This window comes from Astatotilapia calliptera, chromosome 18 (genome assembly GCF_900246225.1).
Source record: "Astatotilapia calliptera chromosome 18, fAstCal1.2, whole genome shotgun sequence".
Classification (NCBI taxonomy): domain Eukaryota; kingdom Metazoa; phylum Chordata; class Actinopteri; order Cichliformes; family Cichlidae; genus Astatotilapia; species Astatotilapia calliptera.
This window is the reverse complement of record NC_039319.1, coordinates 29,267,666-29,280,698: the sequence shown is the minus strand read 5'-3', so window position 1 is coordinate 29,280,698 and position 13,033 is coordinate 29,267,666. Positions and strand designations below refer to the sequence as shown.

The window sequence follows — 13,033 nt, the reverse complement described above, 5'->3', positions numbered from 1 at the left end:
AAAGATAGGTTAATAAATTGAATTTAACTTAACCACAATACTTTCACATGGGTTCTTTCCAGCTTGAAGGCGGTGGCAAGATGAGTCAAAACCCGCGGTCAACCCGCTTCGTTTGATTGTTGTCAAATGCCACCATATAAATGAAATTCACTTGACCTGAATGATCTGTATGGGTGCATATGTTAGAAAAAGGCAGCACAATAATAATATTACAGCAGTAATTAGTGCTATATGACAAACTAATAAAATACTAGAATTGTATCTACCAAAAGACTTCTTGGTTAGGTTAAACTGCACTATAAACAATGTTATTTGCCACATAATTCCATGATTCCAAAAGGCACCAACACTACAAACATGGCTGAGCGGTTCAGTTCAGTGACTCTGATTCATAAACGTGCAGCCTAAAAGACAATGACCAGCTACAACTGCTGGTGCTGACACACTTGTCAGCCTTATGATGTGCTGGTATACCCCATATGTGTTTTTTTATGAAAAGGAGAAATATCCATAGAAATCAAAATGGCTTTTTGTGTCAGCTGTAAAGTTTTTGTGTGTGTTTATGGGGATTGACAAACTTTTGAAGCCACTGTCAGTGGCTAAAGAGAGCTTAGTTTTGCTGTAGTTTTTCAGTTTCAGAGGTTGTAGCTTGGACTGAAGCAACCAAAGAGGCAGAGGAAACTGTTTCTTTTAGTGGTTCATACAAGGCACTGCTCTACAGCCTGAACTTTGGCCTTGACAGGACATGCTTGGCCCGTCCGTCTTGTTCGCTCACACACTCATAGTTTTCAAGCTTGAACCACCAAATCAGTGAACAGCTACAGGTTTAAGGTGAGCATCCCAACTGAAAAGCCTTGCATGTCACCAGTGACCTGTTCAGTGAGACAACGAAACGTAGCAGGTGCCTTCCTCAGCCTGTAAGCTACTGGTTAGATAAGGGTGGAAAGCAGAATGGTAAAAACTCTGTGCAAACACTGACAGACCAGGGTTCAAATTCTTGCTGGAGCAGAGAGGTTTCACCTTCAACTCAGAAATCAATCAACAGCCCAGGCAGCGATGGCACTACATCCCGCTCGGTTTCGCTCACCATGAAGCAAAAACTCACATCATAAAAGGCCTCACTGATGCCTCCTTAACATATTTCACCCCACTCTGCATCCCAGCCAGCAGAGACCAACCCCAGCCGCTTTGTTAAATTATCTGTAAAGACTATAATACATGCACAGAGACACATGCCAAATCAGGACAAAGCCTTTCCTAGAGGGAGTTTGAACACAAAAGGAGACTGGAAAAAGTTTGTAACCCAGTTGAATTGAGTGCTGTATATCCCTTCCATCTCTGGGTCTGTCTATATTCGTCTGCCTTTCATTCAGTTTGTCTCTTTATTTTTTGCCTCTGTTCCTCTTTGTCTAGCATTTCTTTGTTCAGTCAACTGTAAGCCATTTCTAAATGCCACAGTCAGCGGCATCAGCAGCAAACTAAATCTCGCACACATTGTTCTCATATGCATCGTTTGCTTCATTGAACAAGAAATTACTTTGGATGTTCAGATTATCTACACGTCACAACCAAAATGTCAGACCACGACGCTTGAAGAAGCAGAAGCACAAAATATCACTAAATAGAATCAATTTATTTAATAATGCATTTATGTTGCCACGATGTTACTTTTCCTGCAATGCACGTTTCCCTTGTAAGTATGTATTTATTCATGTGTTTGCTGTATCACCGCAAGTATGCAATCTATTTCTGCACTACACTCCATCTGAGCTATTCTTATCTGTAGCCCAGCCTCTGCTGCTCTAATGAACTGACATCTCCACAGGGATCATTAAAGTTTCATCTGACCTAATCTAAAAATTGAAGTCCCCTTAAGCAAGGCACTTGTCTGCTCCAGTGGAGCTGCTCGGTGTCCATCAGCGGGAGAATGTGCTGGTACTGAGAAGCCTCTCGCAGGTGTCACGATAAGCATGTATGCGCGTGTAAAGCACGATGCTGAAGGAGGGAGCATACAGACACACACACACACACACAGACTAAATATATGAACCCATGTGACTTGGACTGAAAGCACAGGATGGTGGTAAGACTTGTGATTATGTAGCCGTGCGGTTTTTTGAGAGGCTTTTGAAAATGGCATCCAAAGTGAACACAGAGTGTGTCCAACACACTGACACACAGTCACATGACAGGGAGACAGAAACTGATACAAAGATACAGATACAAACACAACAATGACAAAAAGATTTATCGTAGCTAAACATTCGTCGCCATAAAGGCCCATTCAGGAACTTACAGATGCACACGTATATGTGTTTTGAAGATTTGATCTACAGACCCTATTTGCATGGCTGTGATACAGACTGACCACATTTGATCACAGGCTTTTGCATTTATGTGGTAGTGATGAGCATGTGCATCATCATCATCCTCATAAGACCCACAAACTCTCCAGTTATCCATTTTAGGTTTGTTGAAAACTAAACAAGCACATTTTTAGACACTTCTTATACGTGCATTTTGACCTCACACTTTTTCTTTGCCAAGTAGGAATAACACATAGTGGGTTCTCTGTTACATAGTGGAAGACACGTGATGCATCTTAGCCAAATTGTGCTATCAGTATGCAGAGCAGGTAAGCAGAGCTGGTGCTGGTGTAGCAGTGTGCAGGTGTGAGAGTCCGCTGTGTGGGCTTTACTTTTTGTCCCTGTTTGAAGCCATGCTACAAACGTGGCTGTACGCCTCTTTGATCCAAACTCAAATCTCTCAACAACAACTAGCTCAATCTTTTGACTTTGACAACTACTTTTCCTCTAGCGCCACCTTGAGTCCTTTTTTTTTTTTAACATTTTGAATAAAATGTCTCAGCAGCTGTTGGATGGATTGGCATAAACCAAGCAACCCCACCCCCCACTACCACAGGGTAACATTTCAGCTAGCATTTGTCCAATAGCTGGTTTAAGTCCAAATCCCTGCAAAGCTAATGTCATTCTCATCAGCCTCAATTGTATTTTTGTGTTACTGCCATAGTAACACATGTCTAAGATAACCATGATCATTATTTCATGACTATGCCAAAATTATAGGTTTGAACTTTACAAAAAGCAAATATATCTTTTGTACTGCACAGTCCAATAGATATATTTGCAATTTATTTTGGAATGAAAGCTACAACAAATTTTTTTTAAAAGTGCTATGAAGCAAAATGTGCCTTTCGAAAGGAATTACATCACATGTCAAAAGGGTATGGAGAACTCAAAACCATTCCCAAAGGGCCTGCCAAGATGAGACTGTCCTCTAGCTGCCAAGGTGGCCAGCTGGTGTTACCCAGCCAGCCTCTTCACATCTAGTTAGGAAAATGATGACAGCTTTTAGCCTAACTCAAAATCTCTGCCATGGCTGCTGGATGGTACCTTCTGGGAACAGGGAGCAAAAAACACTTTATTTAGACTGGCTGTGGACTATAGTGCAGTTGAAACACTGCATGGGCAGTGTCAAGGTGTCATGAGTTCAGCCAGTAATGCACATTTCCAAAACTATTACACATTCTTAACATTAGCTTGTTAGCACTGAGATTTTTGACCTAAATTTTTGATTATATTATATTAATGATAATAATAAATGATGATTTAATAGCCTGTCAGTCCATTTGACAGTTTTCGGTTAGATAACATGTCTTGGATTGAATTACAGAATGCACCTTTAATTTCTAAGCAAACTAGTGCACTGTATTTGATTCTAATACAATTTGATGATGTTATTTTTCAAACAGGTTTTAATTTAATTCAGTTTTATTTATATAGCCTAGTGCCTGAAAACCCAATCAGACGATCCCTTATGAGCAGGATTTGGCGAAAGCGGGAAGGAAAAAATCCCTTTTAAAAGGAAGAACCCACTGTCAGAGCCAGGCTCAGGGAGATTCAGCCATCTGTCACAAAGATAAAAGGAGAGTAACTTAATGCCTTTATCAAAATATCTGATTTTAAATAAACACTTATATCAGACACCTTTAATCTCCTCCCTTGCAGCAACACCAAACAGCAGCACACTTATAACTGCACTACATCTTTCCATATATAAATATGTATTCTTCCAATTCATTGTAGTGTGAAGAAATATTTTTAAAAAACCCAAACAAACATATAAATACAATATTCATCTGCAAAAATAATGTCTTTTACTTGGATCTATTATCTTTTTTAACCTGTTCCATCTGTGTCATTAAAAATTCACAGAAAACTGAGATACCATAAAACAGTAGAGCTCCTGGTTGCAATTAAAATGTAATAGACAAAACTGGAGAGATGAATGTTTAGATTATTTTTTATCAGCAGAGCTGCTCCTCCTCTGATAAATTCCTGTGCAGGTTCGCAGGTCTACTCAGATCATCGCCAACCTCGTCTTCTGTAGTGAATAAAACATGCCACTGCTTTCACTGAGGTCTGAATTGTGTCCTTTTCTGCGGAAGCAGCTTGTAAGGAAGGTTAACCTCAATGTAAAAAGAAAAGAAAAGAAAGAAGCTCGTGGAAGAAGGTCGCATCAGGAGAGGCTGAACTGCTATCTTATTAAAGATACAGCAAGAAGATAATGCAGGTTTTATTGATCCACTCCAAACTAACACAAATCATACACAGTTGTTGAGATGTGCAAGACAGCAAGCACAGGGACCAGACGTCAGTCTTTGTTTCAGGTAACCCGTACAGATTTGGCATTGCAGTTGTCGGGTATGCTTGTTTTTGCAAGGTTTTGACTCTAGTAGTAGTAGAGCAGTATCCATGCAGATTACTTACAACAAAAATCAACTACCACAGAGATGTAATGAACCTTTAGATGGGTTTTGTTACATGTGGTATAAAACTAACACAGAATTCCATAAAAAGAACATCATACCAGCAGTAAAACACAGTGGTGGCCGTGTGACGGTCTGGGGCTGCTTTGTTGTTTCAGGGCCTGGGCGACTCTCTGTAACTGATGGAAACATGAATTTTGCTGTCTACCAGAAAACTCTGAAGGAGAATGTCTGGTCATCAGTTCATGCCCTGAAGCTCAAGCACACATGGATTATGTAGCAGGACAATGATCTGAAACACACCCAAAAGTCCATGGAATGGCTTGAAAAAACAAAAAGGTTTTGGAACGGCCTAGTCAAAGTCCAGACTTAAGTCCAGTTGAGATGCTTTGACATGACTTTAACCTCCTAGGACCTGGTGTCCACATATGTGGACATCACATTTTCGGATGTCTAGACCAAAATACTCAATTTTACAAGGGCCTGATATCCACTTACGAGGACATTATACTGCCACTTTTCTATCGAAATTTTAAATAAATATCCTCATATGTGGATCTAATTTTTGTCAGAAAAAAAATCAGGTAAAAAAATCTGGAAATTCTTTGTTTTTACAATCATCGGGTCCCAATATGCCCAAATATCAAAGGGAAATTAAAAATGCATGCCATGGAAGAGTTCGGGTCTTAGGAGGACAGGTCGTTCATTCTTGAAAACACTCCAGTGTGGTGGGCCAAAATTCCTCCACAGTGACATGAAAGACTGAGGGTGGGTTTAGTGATACTTTTTCACATAGGCTAAGGTAGGTTTGGCTTTCTTCCCCGTAGTAATAGAAATATTAATTTAAAAACTTTTGTATTTACTCAGTTTATATTGGTCTAATATTAAACTTTGTTTGATGATCTGAAACATACATGTGTGAAAAATATGCAAGAAACTAAGAAATCAAGAAGGTGACAAATACTTTCCCACAGATATGTAGCGATGTACTTTAAGTATTCTTAAGATTATTAAAGCCGTGCCACAAGACTCTTTTAGGAGGAGGACACTGTCACATCTCATCCAAATCTAGTCAAACATACAATACAGTTGCTTAGTTCAGATGAGGGATTGTTAAAGGTGCTAGACCAGAGAAGAGAGCCCTACATTCTTACATGGTGCTTATGTTCACACCCTTCAGTAAAACCTTTGCTAGGCAAACAGCTGTACCATTCTTTCAAATAAAGTCACATAATGCTTGAGATTTTTAAACCTCCCCTTTCTTTTGAGAATTTGTAAACATACTCAGGAATGTAACTTGTAATTGTTTTTTATTATGTGCAGTCGCTTTTCACTGTATATACAAAATGTGCATTTGCCGTGTCTATTTGAAATTCCCTGTAGGTCCAACATTAAGAGTCCACATGAAAACCCTTGTAGTTGATGTGGTATGAGTTCAGCTTGGCACTACACATTAACAGAGAGAATTTTTAACATGCTCCTCTGAGAATTGTTCCTTGAGCTGGAAGCCCCTGAAGAAAGGTAAAGCGCAGCAGTGCAGACTGTCAGTGAATAAGTGAGCTGAGCCTCTCTTTGCCATCACACAGAAGAAAAAGAGGACTACTGACATTGGTGTCTGAGTGCCAGAACAAACATCGCACCTGATGCATTTGTATGATTTTTAATTTGTATTTATTTATTGCCAAATTATAGATAAAAGCTGATGTGGCATTAAATGTATTTGCTCCCCCAAAGGCAATGAATGCTCCACGTCACTGGTTACATGTTGTATGCTATATGGTCTGTATTTCCACACAGCCTGTTACTCACTGCTGAAATTACTATAGAATTTTAAGAATTCTTTATCTGTTTCATAATGAAGGACTCTTTACTCCCCACTGACACAGTATCAAAGGAATACCTGATGCACATTTGGCTGATTGTAAGGCATCGCTTCTTATTCTCTCTGACAACAGCGCCATCCTGTGGTTTGAACCAAGCATTTCCAACGATTATCTCCTGGCCTTGTCATGTTTAAAGAGCACCTTTCAACAGGAATTACAAAAGTAAAGTTACATCTAATGACATTAAGCTTGCTTCCCATCATGTTCTCTGCACTGAGATCTACTGAAACTCCATTGTTTGGATTTCATATGGACTTGTTTTTCATCTTAGTGTGGCAGCACCTGCCCAGTGCACATGCATCAGTAGTCGCACACTAGCAAACCTCCTTTTGAAATGATTCATTTAAAAATGGAGAAATATAGCCTGCACTGAAGCATCTTCAAAATCAAATCAAATCACCTTTATTGTCACATCACATGTGCAGGTACATTGGTACAGCACATGTGAGTGAAATTCTTGTGTGCGAGCTTCACAAGCAACAGAGTTGTGCAAAATACAATAATGTAAACAAGCAAAATACAAGAATGGCTACATCTGAAACTAATAAATATATGTACAATATATAATAGTATATGCATTTCTGGATGTGTATACCAAATATTTTTCTACGTGTGTGTGTGTGTGTGTGTGTGTGTGTGTGTGTGTGTGTGTGTACACATATTTTACAAATTAAATAGAGTAAACAATAAATAAAATATATAAAATAAATAAAATAAAATATACAGAGTGAGACATGTGCAAAACAGTGGCATTACTGTACAGTCTGGAGTGCATAATATTAAAGTTCCAGTAGTGAAGCTGAGGTGTCTATGAAGTGTTCAGCAGTCTGATGGCCTGGTGGAAGAAGCTGTCTCTCAGTCTGCTGGTTCGGGATCGGATGCTGCAGAACCTCCTTCCTGATGGAAGTAGTCTGAACAGTTTATGGCTGGGGTGACTGGAGTCCTTGATGATCCTCCCCGCTTTCCTCAGGCACCGCTTCCTGTAGATGTCTTGGAGGGAGGGAAGCTCACCTCCAATTATCCGTTCAGAGCACCGCACTACTCGCTGGAGAGCTTTGCAGTTGTAGGCGGTGCTGTTGCCATACCATTTGTTGCATCTTATTTCTCTAAATGTGTTTTCCTAAAGTTCTATGACTCACACGGCATTAAGACTAACTAATGAGTCAGTGACAAGAAATCCAGGGAACATGTTTCACAGGTAAAATATGTATCTATCATTTAAAAAATATATATATTTTTTTTTTTTTAAAAAACAACAAAAAACATCAGTTTTGATCATTTTATTACACTACATGATCCTAAAATCTTAAACTAATTTCTAAAGTCTTACATAATCTGGCCCCTAAGGCGCTCAGTGATCTTGTGGTTCCCCTTAAAAGCTTTGGATTCAGTAACGAATGGAGCACCTAATGGAAACTGCAAGATTGCATTATACAAATCCTCATTTGGACAGATAGCATTTTCTATTTAGGGAACTGGCCTGATACAGGACCCTGACTGGGATCCTTTTTTAAAATTAAACTTCTTGAAAGAGGAATCTGTCATGCAGTCATGAATAATCTCTGTATCTTGTTTTATGCTACTTCACTATACTGTTTGTCCCCTGTGCTGCCCTATGCAGTATTTATTTTGCAGATTGTAGATCTTATTTAGTTTTGTCTGTATGTGTTTTGAGGACAGGGATTGCAAACTAGATTAAACCCACAACACGTGTCATTTAAATCAGCTTTCTTCCCCATTTTGATGCTCAGATTGAAATTCAGCAGGTTTTCTTGTCCACGTTCACATGTCTACATGCGATAGATATTTACATTAACAAGAAGTTGGACAGGTGTAACTAATAAAGTGGCAAGTGAGTGTATATTTTCAGTATATTTTCTTTCTAGTCTTCACTGTTTAAAATGAAAAAAAAGAGTGCTTTATGTCTGGAAATATTTGATAAATAATATAGGCCATTTACCTTAATAAAAAACAAAAAATTGGACTGCAGCTAACTTTTTTTTTCAATAAATAATTAATTATTTCCATGAATCAATTAATCTTCTTTTTTTTTTGTCCATAAAGTCTCAGAAAATATTGTCATTTTTATCTCGGATATGTAAAAGCCTTTCACAACAAAAAGCTTGAGGCATTCAATGTTGCATGATAAACAAAAGTCATTTCATAAATGTTATTCTTCTTTTTTTTTTATTAAGAATAAAAAATAAAATAATAATTTAAATAACAATAAAAAAATTTATAAAGAACTAACACTGAATAAATTTCGAATGAACCTACATTATAGTGTATTTATTTTCTATGTTAAATAATGGATATATTTGAGTTTAGTGTTTTGGTTGTCATTTTTACGAGGTGACGTGAAACACATCATAAGCATCGGTGCTGCTCAGAGCTCTCTCCTCTCATCCTTTTGTGCCCGCTGTCCAATGAGCGATCAGATACGGATTGCCGTCTGCTCATTGGTCGCGAAGGAGGAAGATGCGGCGGCCATGGAGAATAGATTAAGGACTTTTCAAACCGTCCTGCTGGTGTGATTGATATTCGGTGATTTCAAGCCCGGGCACATCGCGCTATGTAGCGTAATCTCACTGTGTTGGTACCGAAGTCTCGTTGCTTGGCTTCGGTGGTTTTTTGGCCACATATACTTGTAGTTTATTCCTTTGGTTTTGTGTTGTTTGTTCTGTTTGGTCGTTTGATATGATGTCGGGCCCGTTGTGCTGCTTTGAGTGAAGTCCCTCCCTCCCTACACAATGTAGCGCCGAGTTCTTCCAACAGATACGTCATCACTGAAGGTAAGGAAATACTGAGAACCGGACTTAAACGGAACGAAATCCTGTCACGTGTTTTTGTGGTAGACGGACTTCACCTGGTTCTTGACTTGAGGACTTGAAGGCCTGCTTTATGGCCGGATTACCAAAGGACCGAATAGCTGTGCAAATGAATGACACAAGATTGTTCAGGCTTAAGACAGAGAACACTGACACACGTGCCTCCCTGCGCAGGTACAGATATTTAATGGTTGAATTGACTTATTAAAACAACACATGGTATCCTTATTGCCTCTTTTCGTGTCGTTTGTAAAGTAGCACTATCATAATATCACAAGACCTTTCAAGCAACCCTGCATTACACAATGAGTTGCAAAAGTACACACTGTGGTGTGTGTAGGTGAACCACTGAGAGTAAATGTACAGCTGCTCTTCTTGTAGGTGTTGCTGTGTGAACAATGCGTGAGCGATGTCTGATGTTGAGGCCACATACGCAGACTTCATCGCTTCTGGCAGGACGGGCCGGAGGAACGCCCTGCATGACATCCTGCAGAGTCCCACCGACCCTGAGGGAAGAGAGATGCCCCTCACCCTGTCTCTGTCCCAGCTGCACATCAACGCAGGAGGAGGAGGTAATACGCTACACTGATTTGTTTGGGGTGTACCACCCCTGGGATCGGAATCAGAATTTAACTGTCTGGTCGCACAAAATCCTGTATATAAATTCCACTCTGTTTTATTTATATAGGGCCAATTTACAACAAGGTAAAGATGCTACTGTACTACTACTGTAATCAAACAATCCTCTGTGAGCAAACACTTGGCGACAGTGAGAAGAAAGAAGTTCTTTTAAACAGGAAGAGACCTGGCAGAATCAGGTTCAGGGAGGAGAAGCCATCTACCATCTACGCAGGAGTTTAAGATGGTTATCAGAATAATTTTTATTTGGCCTAGTTTGTGCACATAAACAAGGAATTTGACTCTGGTTCACTTTAGTCTCTGTATCCAAAAAAGTTTTTAAATAGGCAATAGATAAATAGGCATATATCTATATATACAAGGAGAACATACATATGAGGACATGGTTAAAAAAAGTAAGGAAAATAGAAGTTACAGAACATCTTAAGAACTTATACAAACTATAACAAATTTAACACCTTTCAATTTCAACGGAAAGCTGAAAAGTAATGCTGCCTTAACACATCTAAAGCCATGCACCATCCCGAGGAAGTCCAGAGGATCTGAAAAGGTAATGCTTAGTCTTCACTGTGAAAATGAGAGCCAAACTTCTGAGGTGGTCTGTACCAAATAGCAAACCATAATAGTGATCAGATAAATGCTCCAAAAGGATACAACAACACACACAGTGAGGAGGTCCAGTCTAAGGACTCAGAGCAGTGGACGTGTCCTAGCAGGCAGCGATCAGCTGCAGCTGCCTCAGTTATGCAGGTGGATGAGTTATAAAATATGGGAAAACTACACATGGAGATCAAAGCCATCTTTGAGTGTACTCACTTTTAGAGTCAACCTCATCTAGTGCCACCTGGAGGAACTGCAGTTTTTGCCACTCCCTTGTTGGCTTCATTTTTCAGCTCTGGAGGGTGCTCCTTGCACCGACCTACACTAAAAACTTTAAAATCATTATTTTTGTACTTTAACTAACCCAAACAAAGGTAGAAATGAGCCCTGCTATACTTCCTACCACCAGGAGAAGTAATTATCTTTTGGTTATATAAAGAGGGCGAGGACAAATGAAGTGGTTGTTCCAGTTGAAGAACACATCTAGCAGAAGAGATAAGTTATTGCAAACAGTGGATGTTATGGTGTATTTTACTCTTTTTTTTTTTCTTTTTTTTTTTAAAGCAATAATTACACAGCTGATAGCATCCAGAAAGTTTTTAATGTGGTGTTCTAACCTGCTTTCTTTTTTTTTTTCTTTTTTTTGTAGATGGAGACGACACTGAGGACAGCCAGAGCTCCTCCTCTTCGGCTCAGAGGGAGGCGGAGCAGAGGAACAGCTAACCTGCAGCACACTCCAGCCCGCAGACAGAGATTTGCAGGATGGAGTGAGGCTCCCACCATGATGAACCTGTTTGTCCAAAGTGGGCTGGTGGCTGGAGGGTAGTACCGTCACTGCTGATATGCCTTCAAGCAGGGCACAGTCTTCCAAATTCAACTCGAGAAGTGCTGTAATGTGAACACCCAGTGTGGCTCTGCTGTGCACTAGAATAACAGATTGATTGCAGGGTGCTTTTCAGAATCGGGGGTAAGCAGAGAGGCCAATTTGTAGCTCTTGTAAAGCTAATTTTATTTTCAGTCTTAGTTACTAAACAATATAGGTTGGGGGACTGAAATACAGGAAGAAAATAGACGTGGCTCCTTTGTGAGTTTTATAGTAGTTGAAGCAATTTGTAAGACCATGTGCTGAAGTAATGTGCTGAAGTAATGGCTCACAGTGGGAGTAGCATGTCTGTAGAAGTAGTGGTGCTGATAGATTGTACTGCCAGTTAATGGCTTTATGCTAACGCTAAGTTGATAATATTGCAGAGGAAAATGGATTGGGCTGAAGTAAACCTGAGAGGACAATGCTGCGGTTTGACTTCTTGTTTATATGCTGAAGAGTGTGTTCACTGTTCTGTACTGTAGAAAGCAGCAGGATGCAACAGAGCAGTAGCCTTGTGGTCTGTTGACACCAATATTACTTAATATTGCACTTTCAGTCAGTTTAAATGTCAGTCGCTCAGTGATTAAAGATTGATGATATACATGTTTAAAAAAAAATGTTTATACTTACAAAAGGGTTTTTTGTTTTTTTTTAACAATTTCATTATCACGACCTTTGAGGAATTGTTTGACATTTTTGTAAATGCATTTCTTCACTTTCTTGCTAATGAAATGATAAAATGTCTATGTGCTATATAATGCATGTAGCTAGAGTTTGTCTTAATAGCCACCAGGGGGCAATAGATGTGGTTGCAAGATCTCAATCTGATGTCTCTGTGCTGTGTTTTATGTACATCATAATAATATTGTTGGTCCAGAATTAACATAGCAACTGAGCATTCAGTTAGCACTTGCTAAGAAGCTAGTGAATGCTGTTAAAAACTGTCACTAGTAAACCACGAGTCATTTGGCTAACAGCAAACCTAACTTGATAATACAGTTATTATTATAATTATTTAATATATTATATATATATTATTTAATATATGGTATTAAATAATAAGTAAAGCACTTGAAATTTTTACCATTTGATCCAAAAGTTGTTTTTTTCTTGACATTGTAAAGCTATGACATCACAAGAACATGACTGGTCAGTTGCAATGTTGATCCCAGATGATGCAGGAACAACACCGACACGAAGTTATGACATACCCCTGTTCCAAGATGATTTCTAGTCCTATTGAGGTCTTTAGTGGAAAATGACCCCCAGACATGGCCTCTAAAAACTTTCCTGCTGTGTTTATGGGCTCAGCCCCTCATATCAGGTCATACCAGATAAAACACTGAGTCAGTTTTGCAAATTATGGTCATTTTAAGTCTCGGAAGGATTATTAGGATCTACTCATTGACTAATAACTCGTTAACCACTG

The 13,033-nt window shown here is 39.2% G+C and overlaps 1 protein-coding gene across 2 annotated transcripts; it reads left to right on the top strand.

Moving 5' to 3' along the window:
- Nucleotides 1-9,113: 9,113 nt before the first annotated feature.
- Nucleotides 9,114-12,427, top strand: LOC113011383 (cAMP-dependent protein kinase inhibitor alpha). Of its 2 annotated transcripts, none has more exons than XM_026150911.1 (3): nt 9,114-9,464; nt 9,882-10,072; nt 11,389-12,427. In XM_026150911.1, the coding sequence occupies exons 2-3, from the start codon at nt 9,910-9,912 to the stop codon at nt 11,460-11,462; spliced, it is 237 nt and encodes a 78-aa protein (XP_026006696.1). In that variant the 5' UTR covers nt 9,114-9,464; nt 9,882-9,909; the 3' UTR covers nt 11,463-12,427. The 2 variants fall into 2 exon arrangements, with proteins under 2 accessions (XP_026006696.1, XP_026006697.1); XM_026150912.1 differs by lacking the exon at nt 9,114-9,464 and adding an exon at nt 9,474-9,674.
- The last annotated feature ends 606 nt before the right edge of the window (nt 12,428-13,033 follow it).